The following is a 22004-nucleotide window of genomic DNA, read 5'->3' as shown; positions in this document are numbered from 1 at the left end:
GAAGGTGTCAGTTCTGCTGGGTTGCTAAACTCGATTCAAACAGGTGACTGCAAGCTCTGGTGATGAATAGAAAGTCTCAAGCGATCGTCTTCTTTGGCTTCACATTGGCGTTTCAGAGTGGTTAACAAAGAATCCCACACCTCGGTGATAAAGCCCTCTGCTTTCTGCAGCAGTACGTCGGACATGAAATCTTTAAACTTCACCGTGTAGGTGTAAGCCGTAGTTCTAAAGTTTCTAGAGGAGCGTTTTTCCGTCTCTCGAATGTGATAGTAATTTTCAGGGTTTACTAATGGTGGTGAACTTTTGCGAGGTGTAGACTCTCTGGGTCTGGATACTGGCTCACTCATGTCATCTTCAAAATCACTGGCATGAATTTGTGCCAAAACTTCAGCTATTGTACGATGGCGATAAATCACGTTTCTGCATCTTACTTTCTTCTCCTTTCTTCACGAATTGATGCGATCGTTTCATTTTGAATGCGAAAAGACAAATGACTACATTTTAACTTTATGTCACTTTATATCCATGACAGACCAACGTATATATAAAGGGGGTGTGACTTCCCTTCCAATATTCATTTCACTCTCAAAAAGAGCAGAACGATAGAAGAGACTAAACAGATCGAACCTTTGATCAGAGCTTTGCGAGGTGTCACAAGAAAATTTTCTTCAGACATGCCGACGGGCTACTCACCCTCCTTTCGGGGTAAAAGTCAAAATACTTGCTATATCTGTAAGAAGAAAGGGCATTGGTCTTCAGAGCAAAACAGGTGCTAGAAGAGACAAAGGTCAAGATACCGGCTATCATTGTCAAGAAAAAGGACATTGATCTTCAGATTGCCATAAGAAACAACAACAGCAAGAAGCAGATAGGGGTTCAGAACAGTAAGAAGAAGAGGTACCCACCCCAAAGGAAGCACCCAGACCCGTTCAGAAAGAGAAACATGAGAAGAAAAGAAGACGAGGAGAAAGTGAGGAAGAAGTGGAGGAAAAACCTGTGAATGTGAAGAAATTTAAAAAACAGAGAGATAGTGAAGACAGAGACAGGAGAAACCTATGAACTTTTTAAAGTGTTGTTTTGTGCTGTGAATTGGATTGTAAAATTTGTACCAGAATAGACCATGCATAAAACGTAAGTGTCTCTTGGTTTTGATTTTTAGAATAAGAACCTACACTCACTCACTCACTGAAACATCTACACACGTACATGATGAGTACAAAAGGGTAATTTTGAGTTTAAATTGATGTTGGCAATTGAAAACTATATCTTTTCGAGAGAAATGGGTGGCCCTGAAAAGGGCCTTTGGGTTTATGTTTGTTTAAAAATCAAATTCAGGAACTGGAAGCAATCAGCTTTAACTGCCTTAAGCCTTTTCCACAGCCAAGGCCTACTTCTGGACTGCCTCCTATCGATGATGATTTGGTAGAAATCACATGGGGTGGTATGGTAGACGTAGTAACAGGGTTGGGTTGTTTAGCTCGGGAAGGTCTTTTTCTCTTCGGTTGTAATAAAGAAGTCTGAAAATATCTAAGAGTACCGTGAACGTTTGGCTTTCACTATTCTCCTTCTCTCTTAGACCTTGTTTATTTTCTGCTTCTTCTTCCTGTGGTTTCTTTCTTGCCTCTTCTTCTTCTAGCTGTCGTTGAAGAAGAAAAACTTGTTCTGCTTCCTTTTGCTGCTGTAAAAATTTATCCAGTTCTTCTTTCTGTCTCTGTTTAAAATTCTCCACGTGTGGTAAAGAAGGAGAAGGTGGCGGAGGTACTGGTACCGGAACAAATTCTTGCGAAGAGGAAAGGAAATCGATAAAATCCCATTTAAAATCAACCTATTCTGGAAGTATGTCTGCGTTGACTTGGGTAGTCGCTGCTATACCATCACTTGTCTTCTCCACAGCCGGTGTACCCCAATACGTCTTCTAAGGTTCAGTCATAATTGAAAAACTGTGTCGTATGGATTGACTGCGCACAGGCGCTAGCACATCTATATAGGGAATGTGACGTCCCAGACTGCTGTCTTCGGATTGAAAGACTGACTCCATGTTGTGACTGAATTTCGTAACGCGTGTTTGGATTGGTGAATTAACTCAATCCGTTTCGATCCTCCCTTCTCCTGTAAAAAAGGGTAGTAGTTCACCGCATTCCCTTCACCTGTTCTCGTCACAAGATGTGAACCATTGTAGAATCCTCTACCCTCGTTTCGTCAATGCTGCTCCGTACGGACTTACCCATGTATGTCAGATCATCATGGACACTTGGAAAAGAAGAATTTATGTGGAGAGACAAGGTTCTTTGAAGAGGGTCCTGATCTATGGACCAGAAGTCAGACAAAGTTGGAGGAAAAGAAGAAGACCTATGCCCTCTATGTTAACGGAATAATGTTAACATAAACCGAAAGTCCCTTTACAGGGCCACTCATATGCCTCGAAAAGATTTGCTTTCTTGTCTGAAACAATTTTTTTTAGTGTGTTGTATAAGTGTTTGTCTATTGTATGTTGTCTGACTCTGTACCGCCTGTCCCGTTCCCGCCAAGCTTTCTAGGTTTTTTCCGCTGTTTGCTCCGATTAAGGTGAGCCTCTTTCTACAATGTTGCTCATCGTCAGTACGGTGACGTCATCTTCCCTGTTCCATTCCTCTTGTCCCTATACAGTCCCAATACTTTTTTGTCCCTTAATAGTCCCACCCCTGTTAAAATTTCCCATGTTAAATTGCCTTTGTCCTTATATCAGCTGCCTTATATCGTCACAGGGGGTATGTAAGGTCTTTTTCCATTGTCCCTATATCGTCCCCCTTCACTACTTACATATATATATATATATATATATATATATATATATATATATATATATATATATATATATATATATATATATATATATATATATATATCTGTGTGTGTGTGTGTGTGTGTGTGTAAGTGATTTTTCTTGATTGGATCGAATATCATAGACTTATGTCATTCGTGTTTCCATCTGTGTATATGTTTGCTTGTTTATTGTGTTTAACGCTACATCTCAGCACACGATAGGCTATACGTAGCGGCAAGTATATACGGCGGAGGAAGAACCCGGGAACACCCCGGTAAGACCTACCGACCTTAGGGAAGCTAGGCAAGCTTTCTGATATACACACATTGACCGAGCCCAAGACTCCAACAGAGGTGAGTTAACAGTGATCGGTAAAGGCGAGCGCATTAGACTACTCGCCCTCCCCCCCCCCCCAGTATATGTACATATAGCTTAAAGTTGAGCGTTTACTTCAAGGTTCATAGTTCAGCATCAATAGTCACACCATTATGCTATGTCGACCAACATTCGAAAAGAAGAGGTATTAGTCTTTCTACTAATGTTATATACTAACCAGGTCTGTTTCAATCTTTTCAGTTTTGTCATTCTTCAGGCTCGGTAATATAATCTCATGTTGGAGAAAGACATATTCGTTTCATCTTTGTACAGTTTTAACAAGGAAAGATTCGTCATTTCGTTCAAAACTTCCTTGTTATTGACTGCGTCATATAAAACTTAAAATAAACTTAAACCTGTTCTTAGATGATATAAAAGCGGAGTGCACAATTTTCTTATAACGAGCACTTCTATTCAAGTTCCTCAATGGAGCGTGAATCAAACGATCAGGAAATATTTTAACCAAGTTTTGTCACAAATTATTTATGTACCACGTACCAGTCACCTCGGTAAGAATTGATTATACACATGTTTTTGCTATTTGTGTCTGTGTATGTGTGTGCACGAGCTCGTGTTTTAAGAAAAGCTGAATAGAGGCCTTTGTCTTTTCATGCTGTGTGTTTTAGCTTTATGGTGGGAATCTTAAATATTTTAAAGTTTCAAGTTTTGATCCAGGACGACTATACTTCAGCCCATTTCAGTCTTGCTTAAGGGGACAATCGCGGATTTGTCTTTTCATGTAAATGTATATTTTGCAAGCTGAACTTAATATTGTTGACGTTTTGATAGAAGAGAAGCATTTAATTCTCATTTCACGCGTCATAGGACCGATTAAAGGGATATTTCCTCAGTGATTACAAGTTTTATATTTCAATATACACCACCACCAAACATTTTTGTAATGTTTATTCATCGTTAGAAATTGGTGTGCCTGTTACACATGGACATTTTAGTTCGGTGAATATAGATACAACAGTGTTATATATATATATATATATATATATATATATATATATATATATATATATATATATATATATATATATATATATATATATATATATATATATAATCGGGCTAATTGAACTTTCTGAATGGTGCTAAGTGAAATATATATTATGTCAATATGTATTTGTTTCAAATACTATGATCCAAATCAGAGGGATCTTATCGTAATAATATATGACAATACAGTGTTTGTACAATTCATTTTCAAGCACCCTCACCTTTATCGCACGCCATCAGTCTGTCAGTCTGTGCCCATGAATTCGTTGGAGAGGGAGGTTTGAGGTGTGGGAATGAATGAATATATATATATATATATATATATATATATATATATATATATATATATATATATATATATATATATATATATATATATTCATCCCTACGTTTAGATTGCAGCGAGTGTCAGCGGGCTATGGCAACCAAACGCCTTCAGCACGCAGCAATAAGTCTTTTGAAATTGTTATACATTTTATATATAATTATATAGATTCTCCAACGACTATAGTCCATCTCCAGTGGATGGATCAACATTTTAAAACCGTTATCCATATCTACAGATCGTCCTCGATTTTTCAGATTTCAGACCACGGACGCACATCTGTAGGGGATGTATAACCTAATACCTGTCTTTTCTTTGAAAATTCCCAAGATAAGAGTATCATAACCTGGAATGACTTCTTATCCAGACTAAACGTCATTTCTTTCCTACTTGATGCTTCTCGTTCGAGACGAAATTTTGTTGTTTTTTAAAACAAAAAAGGAAACAAAACTTCAGTTATTACCTCATTCTACCCAAATAGATTTTGATAAGGAGCCATTTTGTTTGCAGTTAATATTTTAGGTAGCGAACCTGTAGAATGCAAATTAAATTGTTCACAATTGATTGAATGTAGCAACGTGGTGGCTACTGCAGTAACTAGATCATAAAACCCGACCCTTGGAAAGAGACCATTCCTATTCCAAAACATATCAGATATTGTATTAATAAACAAGTCGCTGCAAATTTTGTAGCATTGCTTGAAAATGCACCTGTTAATGTGGTTTTAATACAAAATTCAGAGTTTCTATTGATATTGCCACTAATACAACATGTAATAATCTGCCAGATTTGTCAAACCGCCAAAACTGCTACATTTTATTACAGTATTTACAGTGCAATTGAAACCAACATGTGGTTCACGCGGGCTTTGATTTTCAACACATCCGGGAGAGGAGTGTTATTTTGAATATATGTACATCATGATAATGATAATTAAAGTGGGTGTGAACAATTTTCCTATTCTTTAGTACTAAGTTGACACGATATCTAAGTTGACATGATATCTAACGGTATAAAAGGTTTGCAAGACAGCAGATTCTTAATCAAACTGACCAATAGATGTCAGCGGTGCAAGAGAGCAGATTGGTAATCAAACTGAACAATATGTGTCAGCAGTGCAAGACAGCAGATTGATAATCAAGATAAAGACAGCAGATTGTTAATTAACCTGAACAGTAGATCTCAACAGTGCAAGACAGTAGATTGTTCATCAAGCTGAACACTATATGTCAACACTGCAAGACAGCAGATTATTAATCAAGTTGAACAATAGATGTCAGCAGTGCAAGACAGCAGATTCTTAATCACACTGAACAGTAGATCTCAATAGTGCAAGGCAGCATATTGTTAATCAAGCTGAACAATAGATGTCAGCAGTGCAAGACAGCAGATTGTTCATCAAGCTGAACAATAAGTCTCAGTAGTGTAATACAGCAGATTGTTAATCAAGCTGAACAATAGATCTCAGCAGCGCAAGACAGCAGATTGTTAATCAAACTGAAGAGTAGATCTCAACAGTACAAGACAGTAGATTGTTCATCAAGCTGAACAATATATGTCAGCAGTGCAAGACAGTAGATTGCTAATTATACTAAACAGTAGTAGATCTCAACAGTGCAAGACAGTAGATCGTTCATCAAGCTGGACAATATATGTCAGCTGTGCAAGACAGCAGATTGTTCATCAAGCTGAGCAATAAATCTCAGTAGTGCAAGACAGCAGATTGTTAATCAAACTGAACAGTAGATCTCAACAGTGCAAGACAGTAGATCGTTCATCAAGCTGAACAATATATGTCAGCTGTGCAAGACAGCAGATTGTTAAACAAGCTGAACAAGAGATGTCAGCAGTGCAAGACAGCAGATTGTTAATCAAACTGAACAATCGATCACAGCAGATTCTTAATCAAACTTAACAATATATCTCAATAGTGCAAGGCAGCAGATTGTTAATCAAGCTGAACAATAGATGTCGGCAGTGCAAGACCGCAGATTGTTCATCAAGCTGAACAATATATCTCAGTGGTGCAAGACAGCAAATTGTTAATCAAGCTGAACAATAGATCTCAGCAGTGCAAGACAGCAGATTGTTACTCAAACTGAACAGTAGATCTCAACAGTACAAGACAGTAGATTGTTCATCAAGCTGAACAATATATGTCAGCAGTGCAAGACAGCAGATTGTTAATCAAGTTGAACAACAGATGTCAGCAGTGCAAAATAGCAGATTGTTAATCAAACTGAACAATCGATCTCAGCAGATTCTTAATCACACTGGAAATTAGATCTCAATACTACAAGGCTGCAAATTGTTAATCAAGTTGAACAATAGATCTCAACAGTGCAAGACAGCAGATTGTTAATCAAACTGAACAGTAGATCGCAACAGTGCAAGACAGTAGGTTGTTAATCAAACTGACCAATATATGTGAGCTGTACAAGACAGCAGATTTTTCATCAAGCTGAACAATAAATCTCAGTAGTGCAAGACAGCAGATTGTTAATCAAGCTGAACAGTAGATCTCAGCTGTGCGAGATAGCAGATTGTTAATCAGTGCGAGACAGCAGACACCAGAGTGTTAATCAAGCTGAACAGTATGACGGCAGTTCAAGACAGCAGATTGTTAATCAAACTCAACAATAGATCTCAACAGTGCAAGAAAGTATATTGTTCATAAAACTGAACAATAGATCTCAACAGTGCGAGACAGCAGACAGCAGATTGTTAATCAAGATGAACAATATATGTCAGCAGTGCAAGACAGCAGATTGTTACTCAAGCTGAACAATAGATCTCAGCAGTGCAAGACAGCAGATTGTTAGCAGAACTCAGCAAGAGTTAGACAGCAACATGTTGCCGGAACAGAGCAACAGAGCCAATGGGTGGAAGACAGCTGATCGTTAACCGATTGGTGCAAGTCAGCAGGAAGAAAGTTTACACCCAGACGTTTTGTCACTTATATTAGACTTGATGTTACTTATCAGTTATACGAACAACACACCATATGAGTCACATTGTAATTTTTGAGCAGCTTCATATATTGAGGATGCATATCTGGTCTACGAATGAGGGACTTAGATGTAAGGCAATAGACTTCAAGAATTTAACGAGCACTTAATAAAGAACGTCGGTATTGGTGTTACGGGATGTTCTAGGGCAATAAAAAGCAAAATGAAAAATGCATGTCCATAGACAATGAAACGCGATAACAAAGGAAGATAAAGTTAAAGCAGTACAAGTTGTTGGTGTTTAATTTTGTGAGTAATGTTATAAACCTTAGTGACAAACTGAAACCTGAATATAGAAATGATATTTTAATAAAGCCATTCTTCCTTTGAGAAAACTCTTCCAAAACAAAGAAGTGATGACTGTCTCTACAAACAGAATTGAAAAACAGAGCATACATAGCTCGTCCATATATGTACCCCAAGTGTCATATCTGATTTGTACATGGGGACAGGGTGGACGAGTGGTCTAATGCGCTTGTTATTACATAGCATTGTTATCTCATCTCCGTCCGCGTGGTTCTGGGCAATTCAAAGTGGGAATGAGAAAAAGCTTGCCAGTAGCTTCCTGTGGATCGCTGGTTCCTCCAGTGGTCTTTCTACTCCAAATATACTGGCCGCCATGCATAACCTATAATATGTGCTGACATATGGCGTTAAACTTACAGTTCAAACAAACAAACTCATTCTTACTTACTTAAATGTATTCCAGATACTTTGTCTGATGTTCCCCCAAGTGTCATGTCTAATTGTTACTTGCTTGCATGTACCCTATATGTTATATTTTTACTTGCCTATACGTACCCCATGTACTATGTCTGATTAGTGTACTTACGTCTAAACTATGGTTTTGGGCTCAACGGATTTCGGGAATACTTGACATGGTCAGAATAACGGTTTAAAGGCTCAGATCATTCATCGGCCAAAGAGAGGTTTCCTTGCCACGTAGTCCATGAAATATACAAATAAGCTTACTATATTTGCTAATATCAAATATTTCAGCAAAAGAAATCAAAGAAACATATATTGGAGAAAGCCGACTTATGATTTCATATTCACTATTTATTTCTTCCTTTTTTTGTCAGTGAAAGTTTATTTAATACTAGACACAATTCGTATGGTGTGATTTTTAGTTTGCATATACAGTCAATATTTATTCGTATTCATCAACCCTATCCAGTGCAAACGCACGCTCATAAAAGATAAGGTATAAGTTGAATTGTTTGATTTGGTAGATATTTATTTAGTCTTTGTGGCAGATTTATGATGGAATCAGTGATTTTGCTATCACTGCCTAAGTCAATTTATTGTCAATATATATTATTTAATTAGGCATACAACTAGCATACATTAATTTTGCACATTGAAAACTAACTTGCAAGGGCCAATTTACGAATGAATACTTCTCATATTTGGACCTCCAAAAATGATGAAAAGTAGAGGGAACATATCTTAAAAATCACGCAAAATTGTTGCTTTATGTAATTTACACATATTTTATGGTGGTTGTCATAATAAATATAGCCTGGGGATAATTCGAATAGGCTAAATACTATTCCTCATAGGAGTGGTAGCTACATGCCACATTTAGGTCATCGATTAGAGCAAGGACATTAAATAAATCTGAACTGTTTTATTTCTGATCCAGAGTTGATTAAATCCAGAGTTGATTGATTAGTCTAATGAATATGTAGTCATTTGTTTGAAATCCTTGACAATCAGCGCAAAATCGACCTCAAGTCAGTTTCACACATGTGTTCGAGATTGCTGCGCTCGTTCGAGACTGTGAGTGACCACGTAGTTTTTGGGTGCTGGAGGCTGAGGATTTCTTTCACAACCAGTATATTTTTATATTTGCTTTTATTTACCTCCTGAAATTGTTTTTCTAACTAATATAATGGATATAACAAATCAGAACCAGGATGTTATTTTCAGGCTATATCTATTCAGAAGTTTTTCTTTATTTTTTCAAGAAAAAAATCAGAAACCTGTCACAGAAAATTAAATGGTCGGTCCTTTAAACTCCGTTCGAGTTACAATATTGCTCACACATACTTGCACCAGAGAGCAAATGGTGAGGAGAATTCTAACTTTATGTGATCAACTAATTTTGTGTTTTTAACGTATGGTGAAACTGATCAATGATAGTCGACATTTCTGCTTCAAACCTTTTACTACCTGACCTACACTGCCTGCAAGCTTTCTATGCAAAGCTTACGACTTTGAAAAAGTACTATGTTATTCTTAATTCAATGCATCTTCTCTTTTTCAGATCAAGATGAACCGGAATGTCCCATTCTTGATTCCTTTTGTATTTTCGCTAGGTATGAATATTTACAAATGGAAGAACAACTCGTTGAGTCGACCTACTTATCTGATTTTGTGTGTGTGTGTGTGTGTGTGTGTGTCTGTGTGTGTCTGTGTGTGTGAATTGGATTTTTAACTTAGTTTTTAAAATATGTTCAGTCATTTCGCTACGATGTCTGCAGTGGATCATCATGCAACAGACGTGTAAGCATCCTGTTCCACCCAGTCACATTATCCTAACACTAAGCCAACCAGTCCTAAAACTAATCACTTACTGATGAGCGCCTAGCGAGGCAGCTGTCAGTACCCGCGACTTCCTGCATCCGAGGCGAACGCTCTAACCCATTGGCGTCACTACGGTTGGTGTTACCCTGTGCGGTAACTCATGGTGTCACTCCCATGGAACTCCTTCCGTAACAGACCATACAGAATCCTTAGTAATGCCCTTTTGGTGTCACCCAATCTGATGGTGTCACCCGGTGCGGTCCGCACCCCTTGCACCCCCCAGTGACGCCACTGCTCTAACCTCTGTCCGTCTGGTCTCTCATCATTTGATCTTTCTGGAGTGAAAATGTTTGACATAGTGTAAATACATAATCAGTTGTAGATTAATGTTCACGTTGAAACTTGCTATCCTGACCGATTGGAAATTATCATCGCCATCATAAAGGCAAGAGACTTCACTATAAACTGCCACATTGCAGACATCCTAGCGATATGACTGAAGAATTGTTAAAGCTACGTTAAAAATCCAAATCACACACACACACACACACACACACACACACACACACACACACATAAAGGCAAGATGAATAGTTCAATGATTTCACTCTACTACATTGCTTGCGAGCAGAGACCGGGGCCGCTGTATTGAGGACATAATACATCTAAGATATAACGAGTTTGTTCGTTTTATATTTGAATAATCTCTTTTAGAACGTCTGTAGAGTAAAATCGACCGTAATCTGTCTAATACATTGTCACAATGGCCAACCAAATCGTTATATAATCGTACTGTTTTTTTTAAAAGAAATCAAAAAAGTGGCAATTGTGAAAACGCGTACTAAAAAGCAAGAAATTAACGCACAGTAAACAAAACCTGTAGAAGGTATTATCAACATACGGCCTGCCGTCAAACACATTTCTCAGATTTCGCTATTTATAGCCCACGAGATGAATCGAGTATCGTTGTATAAAGTTTCACAAATCAATTGTGTTTTTCTTCTTATCAACTTAAATAAAAATGCACTTTATCTGCAATAACAATAAATTTGGTGGACTTGAAATACTTGTTTCCGCATTCGGGTTATATTTGGAATTGGTCACACTCCCTGGACTGTTCTATGTAATAGGCTTTATCTCGGTAAGATATCTTACGCAAGCGGAACATCACATGAAGTGACGCATTTCTTTTTAAAAAGTGGATATGAACTTTAACGTTGTTTCACCCACTCTATATGAGCTAGAACTGGCTGGTACATGCTTGTACTCACCGCAGTGTACTTGCTTTGTGCACGGCATTCGATTACCTTCCATGAGCTATCTCTATGGAGGCAATCATAAAATGTATAAGCTGATTACTGGGAATATATTTATTTAGGCGAACATCTATCTGGCCATTTTGGAATATCTTTTTAACAGGGCATTTTCGTCTGTACTGAAATTGGTGTAATGGGGAAAGGGAATCATACTGTATCCGTCAGATGGCTCTTTGATCGTTGATAATTGTAAAAAAAAAACATGTGTCTGATGTAGGCCCTATATGTGTGTTTTCACTGGGAATTCTGGACATGCTGGGGATTATTTGTTGCATTGTGGAGTTTCCGTATTGTGAACAATGTTGTAAATGGAATAGTAAACTACTAAACAGATATTAGTGGTCATAATATAGTATCCATCCTCCCCGACATCAGTTTGTAATTTCCGCTGATTTTAGTTACTGAAAACATCAAGAATTTGCACCGAATATAGTAATTTCATTCAACAAATAATAATTTCTAATCCGATAGCTACGAGGGGTCTGTCACACGGTTATCTTGTTCGCCATATTTTCAAGGGCAAGTCTTTTTTCAGATCACAGATCTTAAGGTGAGATCTGAATAATTTATTATATTTTCGCAACTTTGGAATTGACATCTCATTGAGCACATGCATGTAGGAGTTTCACATAAAAATGTGACATTGGAAATATTGTATGCAGACAACAGATTTTTACTGAAAATGGACTGTTCTGTGAATCGGAAAAGGACAGTGAGAAATCTAATTGTTTATATCGGTTTGAAATTGGAACGAAAGGACCGTGTTATGTGTCCCTTGGTATCGATCAGGTTAGAAACTGTAAATTTGTAAATGAAATGACTTCGGTGTTTTGTATCTTTATGTTCTCATTTTTGTTGGTTTTTGTTTTTCTTCTTCTCTTTTTTCTTTGTTGTTGTTGTTCTGAATCGCATGGGGTTGAGATTACACAATAATGGGAGTGTAGGCGAATATATGATTCATTTAATTCTCAAGGGTCTCGCTATAGATTTGGAAAGGAAAAGGCACGGAAGTAAGTGCGAAATTAGTATTGTAAGCATGCTGCAATTAATTTGTTATGCATATGTCATTTGCATTGTTTTTCTAGTTAGTGTTTGTTTAATAAAAAAAAATATTTAGTTATATGCTATTGATAATGTAACATTGTTTGTTGGACTTGAACTTGTCCAAAATCGAGTTCATTTTCTACTTGACCTGATTCGTTGATCTTTTTTTATATTCTGTAAACAACTAATACATTTCTCTATGAACATGTATTAACTATTAGGATTATTATTTTGTCCGAGGCAAGGACGTTGTGTTTACTATGTTCTTTATATTATAATTTTACAAACAGACCTTCTAATTATAAATAAGTTTGCATTTTGTAAATTTAAGAAGTTTCTTGAAGGTTATTTTCCATTAGGGAAGTCAAGCAGAAGACAATATAAACTTGTTTTTCTAGAAATTTATTATTTGTGCTTTGAGACTGTAGCAGAATCGATTTCAAAATTGCTTTGTCCATAAATTCATTGGGGCTGGAATTTTATTTATTCAAATTATTTAATTCAAGCAATTACTTTTTGGAAATACAAGGTGCTCTCCAAAAATAACATTTTTGAAACTATGGACTTGAATTTATGCTGAAATTTCAAATAAAAATTTCTTCTTGAGTTCTTTTATTGTCAACCAATAAAAGACTATTTTCACATCAGCATTATATGGGCAACCACAGGCACATCAACACATTCAGCGTTGCATTTAATTTGGATGTCCACTAAAGTTCACTCAGAGCTTTAATTATAATGACTTGTGTCTGTAATTCTATGACATTTTTAGATTTAATTCGTAATGCAATAAATTCATCCTGTCACATTTTCACTTTGTATATCTTGGAAAGTAAATCATCTGCTGCATTTTACAAAGTTTGTTGCTTCTCACTCTTTCCGTTTACTTGTTAGTGGGGCCCCGAGTGGACAAGTGGTGTAAAGCGCTCACCGTTACGGATCACTGCCATCTCACCTCTGTCTGCGTTAGTTCGAGTCTCGGGTTTGGCCATTGTGGGTACGTGAGAAAGCTTGCCAGTAGCTTCTTGTGGGTTTCCCCGAGTTCTTCCTCCACCAGTTATACTGGCCACAGTGTATAGCCTATCTTGTGCTGAAAATGGCGTTAAACCCTACAACAACAACAACAACAACATCTTTTTAATAGTAGAGATAAATAAATATAGGTTCTGTCTCACCTACTCCACTGCATGGTCTAGGTGGGTGAGAACTTTCATAGAACTCTACTAGTGTGTTATAAGGGTTCTGTCTCACCTGTGCTCGAAGGAGGTTCTGGTTCACTTTTCATCACCTCTGCTAGAAGGGGTGTTCTGGCTCAATGTATTAGAGATGTGCTTTGTAGTATAGCGAAGATAATCAGGACTGAATTTCAAAAACATGATGCTATGCTATATTGTTAATATAAAAAGTTACCATAATAGTTTTTAGCCATATCCGGCCCCTTTCTGTCCAGATCCTGTAAAATATTTTCGGATCGCTCGCTGCGGCGTCTAACCGTTTTTTGAAGAGCCTGTTTTGCTTCTCTGGGGACTAGCGTCTCTGCCACGGGTGCTTCGGCTAGCATGGTTTCCGTCGCTGGCATGATTTTGTTGAATATTTTTTGTCATCTCAGCGATCCTGCTGCAGAGGCTGCTCCAGTGCAGCCTTCAGACAAATGGATGCAGCTTTGGCGGCTATGCATGGAAGAGCTGCTCGTACGGAATTAAATAACTTGGATAAAACTCCACCCACGATTTTGCGTCGATGCACGCCTGAAGGTCTCATCTTCGTTTAATCTGCGAACACTTTTTTGTCGGTTCTGCGTCGTCTGACGTACAGGTAATATGTGATTCTTTTAGTTTTGTTTCCGACGACATTGCCAGACTGATCAGTCAAACACATGGTGATTTATGAGATCTCGTACGTGTTGGTGATGCGATAGAAAATGAAGGGATTGGGACGAAATTGCAGGAGCGAGCCTGGAGGAACGTTACTCGAGGTGGAATAAATGACGTTGGCGGCGGAGCATACGAAAGACAAGGACCTCTGAGTGATGAAGCAGTTGATGAGGAGTCTGTTGACATAAGAAATATTGACTGGCAGATCTCCTTCAATAACTCCATTTTGAGTCAGAGATGTTCCAGACTAAATCCTAGGAGAAATTCGATGGAGTTGGCGATGTCGAATCGCACGAGGTAGTTTCCAGCGAGGGTGATGCGAGTCCGCAGCGTAGAGTAATTTGGTTCGATTTTAATGTTGGCTGACACGTCTCCGTTGGCACTGATCAGTCGTGAAATTTCAGAGGCGATGTCAGTGATGTTGTAGCCTCCGAGAGAGATCGTGATCGTTTTTTATGAAGCGTAACTACGTACGAAAACCGATTGTTGTTGACAGTGACGTTAAAGAAGCTGTTCCACTTTTCGACGGAGATGACTGCTGGTTCAGCTCCAAGTGAGGATTATACCTTACCTTGGAGTCAAACAGGAGCGTGGTATCGTTCATTTGACTATATCAAGTCTTCGTATACAATACGAGAATGATCGGAGGTGAGGAGCAGCAGGTGGAACTCTCACATCGTCATTTCAGTGCCGTCTGAATACTCAGCGCCCTTCAGGGCCTGTATGGTCTTTTCAACCCATTTGGCAGCAGGCACTGGCACTGGAAAGGGTGGGCAACCAACACCATCAGTTCTAATTTTTGGCTGCAGATACAACTGACTGAAGCCATGGCGATATAGAAATTCGGGTCAGAAGACGAAATATTGGCAGCGAAGGAATTCTCACGTGGCGACTCGATGAGGTCATACCCGATAATACCTTAGATGCCTTATTTACCAGTACAGTCACGATATGATCTACAAAGCTCTAATTTTTCATTGCGGTCTTCAATACGTACATGCATTATTCTTTATTTAAATTCACGGCACTCACAGCAGAACCCACAATCTTATTTTTAGATTTTTGCTCTGGATGATCTTGTATAGATCATGGAAGAAAGCGAGCGCATCGCTACGGAGCTGTACTAGTTGCTGTTCGACGATACTTATATATACGATGCGTCGTACGCTGACAATGACCAGCAGGTGTTTAAGCAGGCAACGGGAGTGCATGCGAAGTTGAACGAGGTGAGAAACGCGGATTATTCATCCTTGTGAGAGGCTCACGAGAGATGGAAACAGCACGACGTGAAACGGTCCCATCTGTCTGGGGGAAACATGCGACAATAGCGGCTCAGAGAGGCCTTCGATCTATACTGGACGGTCTTTAACTTTTGTAACTATAACAAGTCAGCACGGTTAGTCAAAACCATCGAAGGCATCGAAATCATACACATCCAGGTCTCGTAGATGCCATCGAGAGAATGGGCTATGTCAAACGACGACAATTTGGTCGAAAGGAAGATTACGGGGCCGATACAAAAATCATTACCATGGATAAAGTGGTCTCCTGAAAACACTTTTGAGGAGATGGAGTCCCGCATGGATCTGTCAACAAACGTAAGATTTTTTAGCAGGTTGGAATGGAGTACGAGGACGTGGCATTCAACGACCGCTCTGGAGGAGGTGAAGCTAGCAATGAGGCATCCATGCTTGAAAGCAACAAGACCATGGAGGTGCTTTTTAACGTGATCATGTTTAGCGTGTATGGGAAGATTGAACCCGATGTGGCTGCAGCCGCCTACGCGTATTTAGAACATTTCAGCCAGAGGAAATCGAACTGATGTTGACCAGAGCACAAAAACAGGCCTTACTGACGCGAGAAACATGGTCCGACCTATCCAGATAGGGTATCGTGAAGATCTACTACGACGAATATCTGATTCGACAGCACTGCAAACGATATCTGAGTGAGAAAAAAACTCTACAGAATTTTTTTAAAGCGCCTTAGTATAGAACATCAAGGACGTAGAGATGGCAGAACATCACGTGGATGATACGCGGTATCTCACTTACGTCGTCGTGGAAAATCGGATAAGATATTGAGGAGGCCATCATCAATGCGTTTCATCTTAACATCGACATTAACGTGAATCTTACCAACGACATAGGCATATTGCACGACCTCGTCCTGCTCATGGCGGCACAGCTGAAAACACTCTACCAATCTGGTAAGATCAACATCTACGATAAGGGACTCTCATTCAAGCATTGTATCTCCTGCATGTACCGAGAAGAGCTCCTCAAGTTGCTGTACAGATCATCTGCCTAATAAAAATGGAGTAAAAACATGATTTTTGAAATATTGTTTTGCTATCCGTCGGGTCTTATCTCCAAATTGTACAGCCGATTATCCGAGGTATCTCCGTTGAGATGAAAGACGGATTATCTGGGTAGTTCTAGCTTTTACGTAGTTATATTAAATCGCTCAGATATTTCGTCATCCACAGCGCTGACACATTTGGAATTGGCCTCGAACTCCTTCCTGACATCCCAACCACGGTTTAATCCTGACTTCCATGCCTTATCAGAACAGAATCCTGAGCACAGTACTCTCTCGTACAGGACTAGTTACACTTTTTCGCACTCCCCTGAGGAAACCATGCACACTTCTGTGTTCCACGCAGAGGCATGGTGCTATGCAATCTATATTAAATGTTTTGTTATACAATTAAAGAAAGGACAAAATGAATAAGCATTTCAAGAAATGAAATACAGGGCTATATTATACAGCATTTCTATCATTGCAAGGATAGACTAAAATCTTGCATATGGAATCTGATACAGGAAGAGAGTTCATCCTTGTTGATGATATAACCCGTCGATTCAAGTGCATAGCTCAGTCGATGACAGGTACTCCAGTACCGTATCCCAGATCCAATGCAGCTCCGAATGAGTTCATCGAACGAGTCCGAAAAAATTAAAGACTATGCCTAGAGGACATGTCTGCCGCAAGCTCGTCACCAAATACAAGGTGATCGCTGAAAGAGAGATCCTCACCAAGCAGCAGTATCTGAAGCAACTGCAAGACAAATAGAAATCACTCACAGGAAAAACTGCTCTAAAGGACACACTTCTTCGTCTTCAGCATGACATCCTCATCCGATCCCGTCGAGATGATATCGAGAAAAAATTTACCCAAAATCGTAGACGTACTGAAAAAGCACACGGAGGAGCTGACAAAGGATTGACCTAAGACCATTCCCTTATTCTTCAGCGTAGATTCAACCCATCACTCCTGCAGTTCATTCTATACCCTACTGTCCCAGCAGAACTGTGTACCCATACAGCCATCCAACTGGGTGTCGCTGTCAACGTTCATCTGGTCAATGAACACAAAAGCATCGACGTGTGGATCAGAGCTAAATCTCTTATCGTGTATCGCACTGATGATTTTTGAGTCACATTATTGACATCGCGTGGTCGTTTAAACCATGTCGCATCAAAGATTTTCAAAAGTCAGGATCAGCTTGGATCCTTCTATCTAGTTTCAAACTTCAAAATTCACACCGTTACGAGGAAACAAGTACGGTCTATTCCCCAAACAAATCTAACAAATCTTAGCTACCAAAGCATGCATCTATGTAAAAAACAACGATGAGTATAGCCTCGTGTGAGCTGTCCTCTCTTAGATACATCCCACTGAGGTCAATGCCGATCGAGTGTCCAAGTACAATCCATATTTTGATACCCTTAAAACTAACGGCATCTCTAAACTAGAAACACTCATGGTGGGACTCTCCATCAATGAATTCGGAGTCGATGATAAGATAGCGGGTGATAAGCAGTTCGTTGTCTATCCACTGCTGATCTCCAAAACAGCCTCACAACGCAGCATCAATTTACTGAATTAACAAAATCATTTTTATACATCAAAGACTTCAGCCGGTTACGTCGATCTCGGTACACGCAGCATAAGAATCAAGGGTATTTCTTCTAACGATGCTTACAATGTTTTCCTCAATCCCAACAACTACAGTTTCACGTCTCGTCAGGATACTGCCAAATATTACAAATCATACAGATGCCACGCGAGAAACACTACAGTTCGAACACCACAACAAAAAATACGCGCAAACATTTTACATCGTCTTTGACTCAGAAGCGATCCTGGAAAAGGCACAATGACCTTCTCCAAAACCCATCCATTATTTTACTCAAGTAGAACATAAACACATCCCATGTGCGATCGAATGTAAAACCTGCTACTCTCCCGATGAACGTTGGCGTTCGTCGTATCAACAACAGCGAGGAAAGGACTGCGTCGTCTGGTTCTTTGAACAACTCGTCACGAAATGGAAACGCATCTGCAAACTCATAAACAATCCAACACCCTTACTTCTCTCACCTTCTCACAACTCAATCAGCATAAAGCAGCACAGCAATGGCGCATCTGCGAAGAGTACTTTCAACCATATGATCAAAAGACAGAGATCACTGTCATTTGGATGGCCACTATCGAGGAACTTCTCACGTGGATTCTAATCTATGCTTCAAAGATTTATAAATCTTTCCAGTCATCACTCATAATCTACGAGGATACGATGAACACGTCATCATCGCGGCAGTCAGCCATCCACGATTCATGGCCCTTCTACTGAAGTAGGAACAAACATCAAATGCATTCCCAACAATTTCGAAAAAAAAACCAACATGTTTTCGATTGGTCCCTTCCGATTCATCGATTCCTTCCAGTTTATGAAGTCGTCGCTAGAAGAAATCGCTCAAACCTGAGCTAAATTCATGCATTTCAAAAATTAATTGGAGATCGTGTTCCTCTTCTGCAACGAGAAGGAGTTTATCCCTACTAATACATCGATGCGTGGTCCAGATTCGATGAAACCTCATTACCAGCTCTGAAGATTTTCTATTTTTACTTACATCATTTCAATATTACGGAGGTAGAGTATCAGTACGCGAATAAGATACTGAACGAGCTTGGATGTCACACTCTCGGAGATTATAACGACCTGTACCTGAAGACAAACATACTCACAGATGTCTTCGAACATTTCAGACACATGCGTCTAGATCAGTATTATACTTGATCCACTATGGCATTTCACCTCACCAGGCCCCTCCTGGGATGCCCTTCTCAAGACAAGTCAATTGCAACTTGAAATCTTGCAAGATCCATACATGTTAATGTTCACTGAGAGTATCATACGAGGAGGCATCGGCACCATCAGGAAAATGTCTCGCCGTCGCCAATAACAAATACATGTCCAACTACGATCCCACTAAACCATCCACATACAACCTCTACCTCGATGCCAATAATGTCTATATATGGGCCATGTCGCTAACTCTTCCTGTAGGTGATTTTCACTAGATCACCGGAGAACAATTCCTACATGAAAGACAAGCAGGATATCAGGATGACTCATGGGGCTATTCCTCCAAAGTCGATCTGGAGTATCCACCCCATCTCCACGGCGCTCATGACGATCATCTCGTCTGCGCTGAATCACTTCTCATCACACCCTCGGTGCTTTCTCCCCAGCAACTCTAACAAAAAACACAATTCGGAATCGGAGATGCCAATATCAAATGCTCATATCCAATCTCCGTCACAAAGCACACTATAAGATACATTATTGACTACTCGAATAAGTTCTTCAACACTGACTCGTTCTTAAACAAGTTCATCGAGATCTCAAGTTTAAACAATCTCCATGGTTGAAATCGACTTCAATGACCAACAACGAGCTAAAGCCATGGCGGACTTCAGTTAAAATTTCTTTAAACTCATGAAAAACAGTGTCTTCGGAAACAAAAAACAGAAAACAGAAGCAGAAAGAAAATCGAAGTCGTCAGTAACCCACGACGATGAGATAAGCTCGTAGCCAACGATGTTTTCGTTAGCATGAAATCTTGGACGAAGAACTTGTCTCCATCGAATCCAGAAAAACACATATTATAAACCGATCTACGTCGGTCCAGTTGTTCTCGATCTCCTCAAAATGCTAATGCCTAAGTTTCACTATGACTTCATCAAAAGACACTAGAGATAAAGCCAGACTACTCATGATAGATACCATTTGCTCGTCTATGAATTTCACAATGATGATGTCTACGCAGATCTCTATCAACATCGAGATCTCTTTGATCTTAGCGATTATCCAGAAACAATTACATTTCGCTGTAAAGACAATAAATGAAATTTGGAAAGTTCAAATATGAAACTTGTGGCAGACCCATCACAGAATTCATATGACTTCGATCCAAAATGTATTGCACCACACTCGATGTTGATACTATTATCGATTATTACAGACAGTCGTTACAGGGAGATCTTCAATACTATTCCACGAGAACTTTCCGATCAGAACGACATCAACTGTCCACCCTACTCACCAACAAAAAAGGACTACGGTCCTTCGACTATAAACGATACTCCACATATGGTATTTACACACTCGCCCACGGACATTATCGCACGCAGTAAAAAAAAATGAGCCAGAACCTCCTCGAGCACAGCTGAGACTGAACTCTCATAACACAGTATTAGAATTCTAGGAGGGTAGTTACTCAACTAGACCACGCAATCATTTTATATGACGTCTTGTGAAACCCTGTGCAGAAACGTTCATTTCACAATCTTTTCTTGATCTGCCATCCCCACTATGTTCAAAGAAAAGCCGCCATTTATTTCAATCCATAGCCTTGTGGAGAGTCAAGGTGGCGAGCATATTTAGGTCGGCAGCTTATGGACAAGTGCCATCTACATCAAGGATTTTTCGATAATTCTCATTTGTTCAATGAATGACAAGTTTCAATTTTGTTTCAGCATGTTGTTAATTGGTTAGATAATATTTCAAATTACTTTAATTTCCTATTTTCGGGAACGCTACGCGAAAACATTGTCTCTGAAAGTAAAGCATCAAAGTTTTCTATCAGTCATCGGTTCACATCATTTATCCATTATCCTACACATTTTTCAATAAAAAATGTCCTGGCAATTTAGGATAAGACGCATTAACAAGATGAGTCACTGACGGAGAGTCTGATGTTCAAAGTAAACCACAATGTTTCCGTTATTTGCTAAAGTTGGTAAATATTTATAGGTTACTGCGTTTGTATGGGACAAAATGATTGAATTTTTCGGCTGTAATACTGCACGACCTTGGGAGTGAAGTATATCCATTCGACAAGACGAGTTAATATTTTCTCATACAAATGCAGAAACCTTTTTATTATATGCTCATTTTCTTACTCTAACTAAAGCTTAATTATTTAAACAAAATACACTACAAGAAACAAAGTAAATGAATGTATGCCGTATTCCAAACTAAATATACAAGCGCAGATTCATCATTACACAACAACGCCATTATTAATGCGCACATAACTCCGCTCAGATAAATTTGAACTTCGTCGCGCGCTAGACATAAGTTTCGAAAGAAAGTGGCGTTTTTGTCCACTTAGAATTGAAATTTAGAGTCATATTGTGAATGAATGCGCATTGTAACAAGTTTTCCATTAGATCTGGAATGAATAGATTTTGGTATTTTTGTCGATTCTACAAAATTCGTGATTATGGACTGGATTTATATGTGACAATTCCACATGAAATACATTGGATTGAAGAAGCAAGGGAGAAGCGTGTTGATATCTGCAAATGTGTTTCTGTTTCTATCATTGAATGCTTGAAATCCTAATGTGGGAAAAATATGAAGTCCTTCAA

At 39.0% G+C, this 22004-nt stretch overlaps 1 protein-coding gene across 3 annotated transcripts in view; it reads left to right on the top strand.

Annotated features, from left to right (window-relative positions):
* Nucleotides 1-3579: 3579 nt before the first annotated feature.
* The window catches only part of LOC149772819 (uncharacterized), a 33065-nt gene continuing 14640 nt past the window's right edge, over nt 3580-22004 (top strand). For all 3 annotated transcript variants that reach the window (XR_016417585.1, XM_089947238.1, XM_089947239.1), the window contains exons 1-2: nt 3580-3687; nt 9786-9837. Coding sequence is in view for 2 of the 3 variants with exons in the window: in XM_089947238.1 (XP_089803364.1) it covers nt 3664-3687; nt 9786-9837 (76 nt within the window). In the remaining variant the exon portion in view is untranslated. The remainder of the gene's footprint in view (nt 3688-9785; nt 9838-22004) is intronic.

Source organism: Sinohyriopsis cumingii, unplaced genomic scaffold, assembly GCF_028554795.1.
Source record: "Sinohyriopsis cumingii isolate HCF-2022 unplaced genomic scaffold, ASM2855479v2 utg001164l, whole genome shotgun sequence".
Lineage (NCBI taxonomy): Eukaryota > Metazoa > Mollusca > Bivalvia > Unionida > Unionidae > Sinohyriopsis > Sinohyriopsis cumingii.
This window is presented reverse-complemented; position numbering and strand designations above follow the sequence as displayed.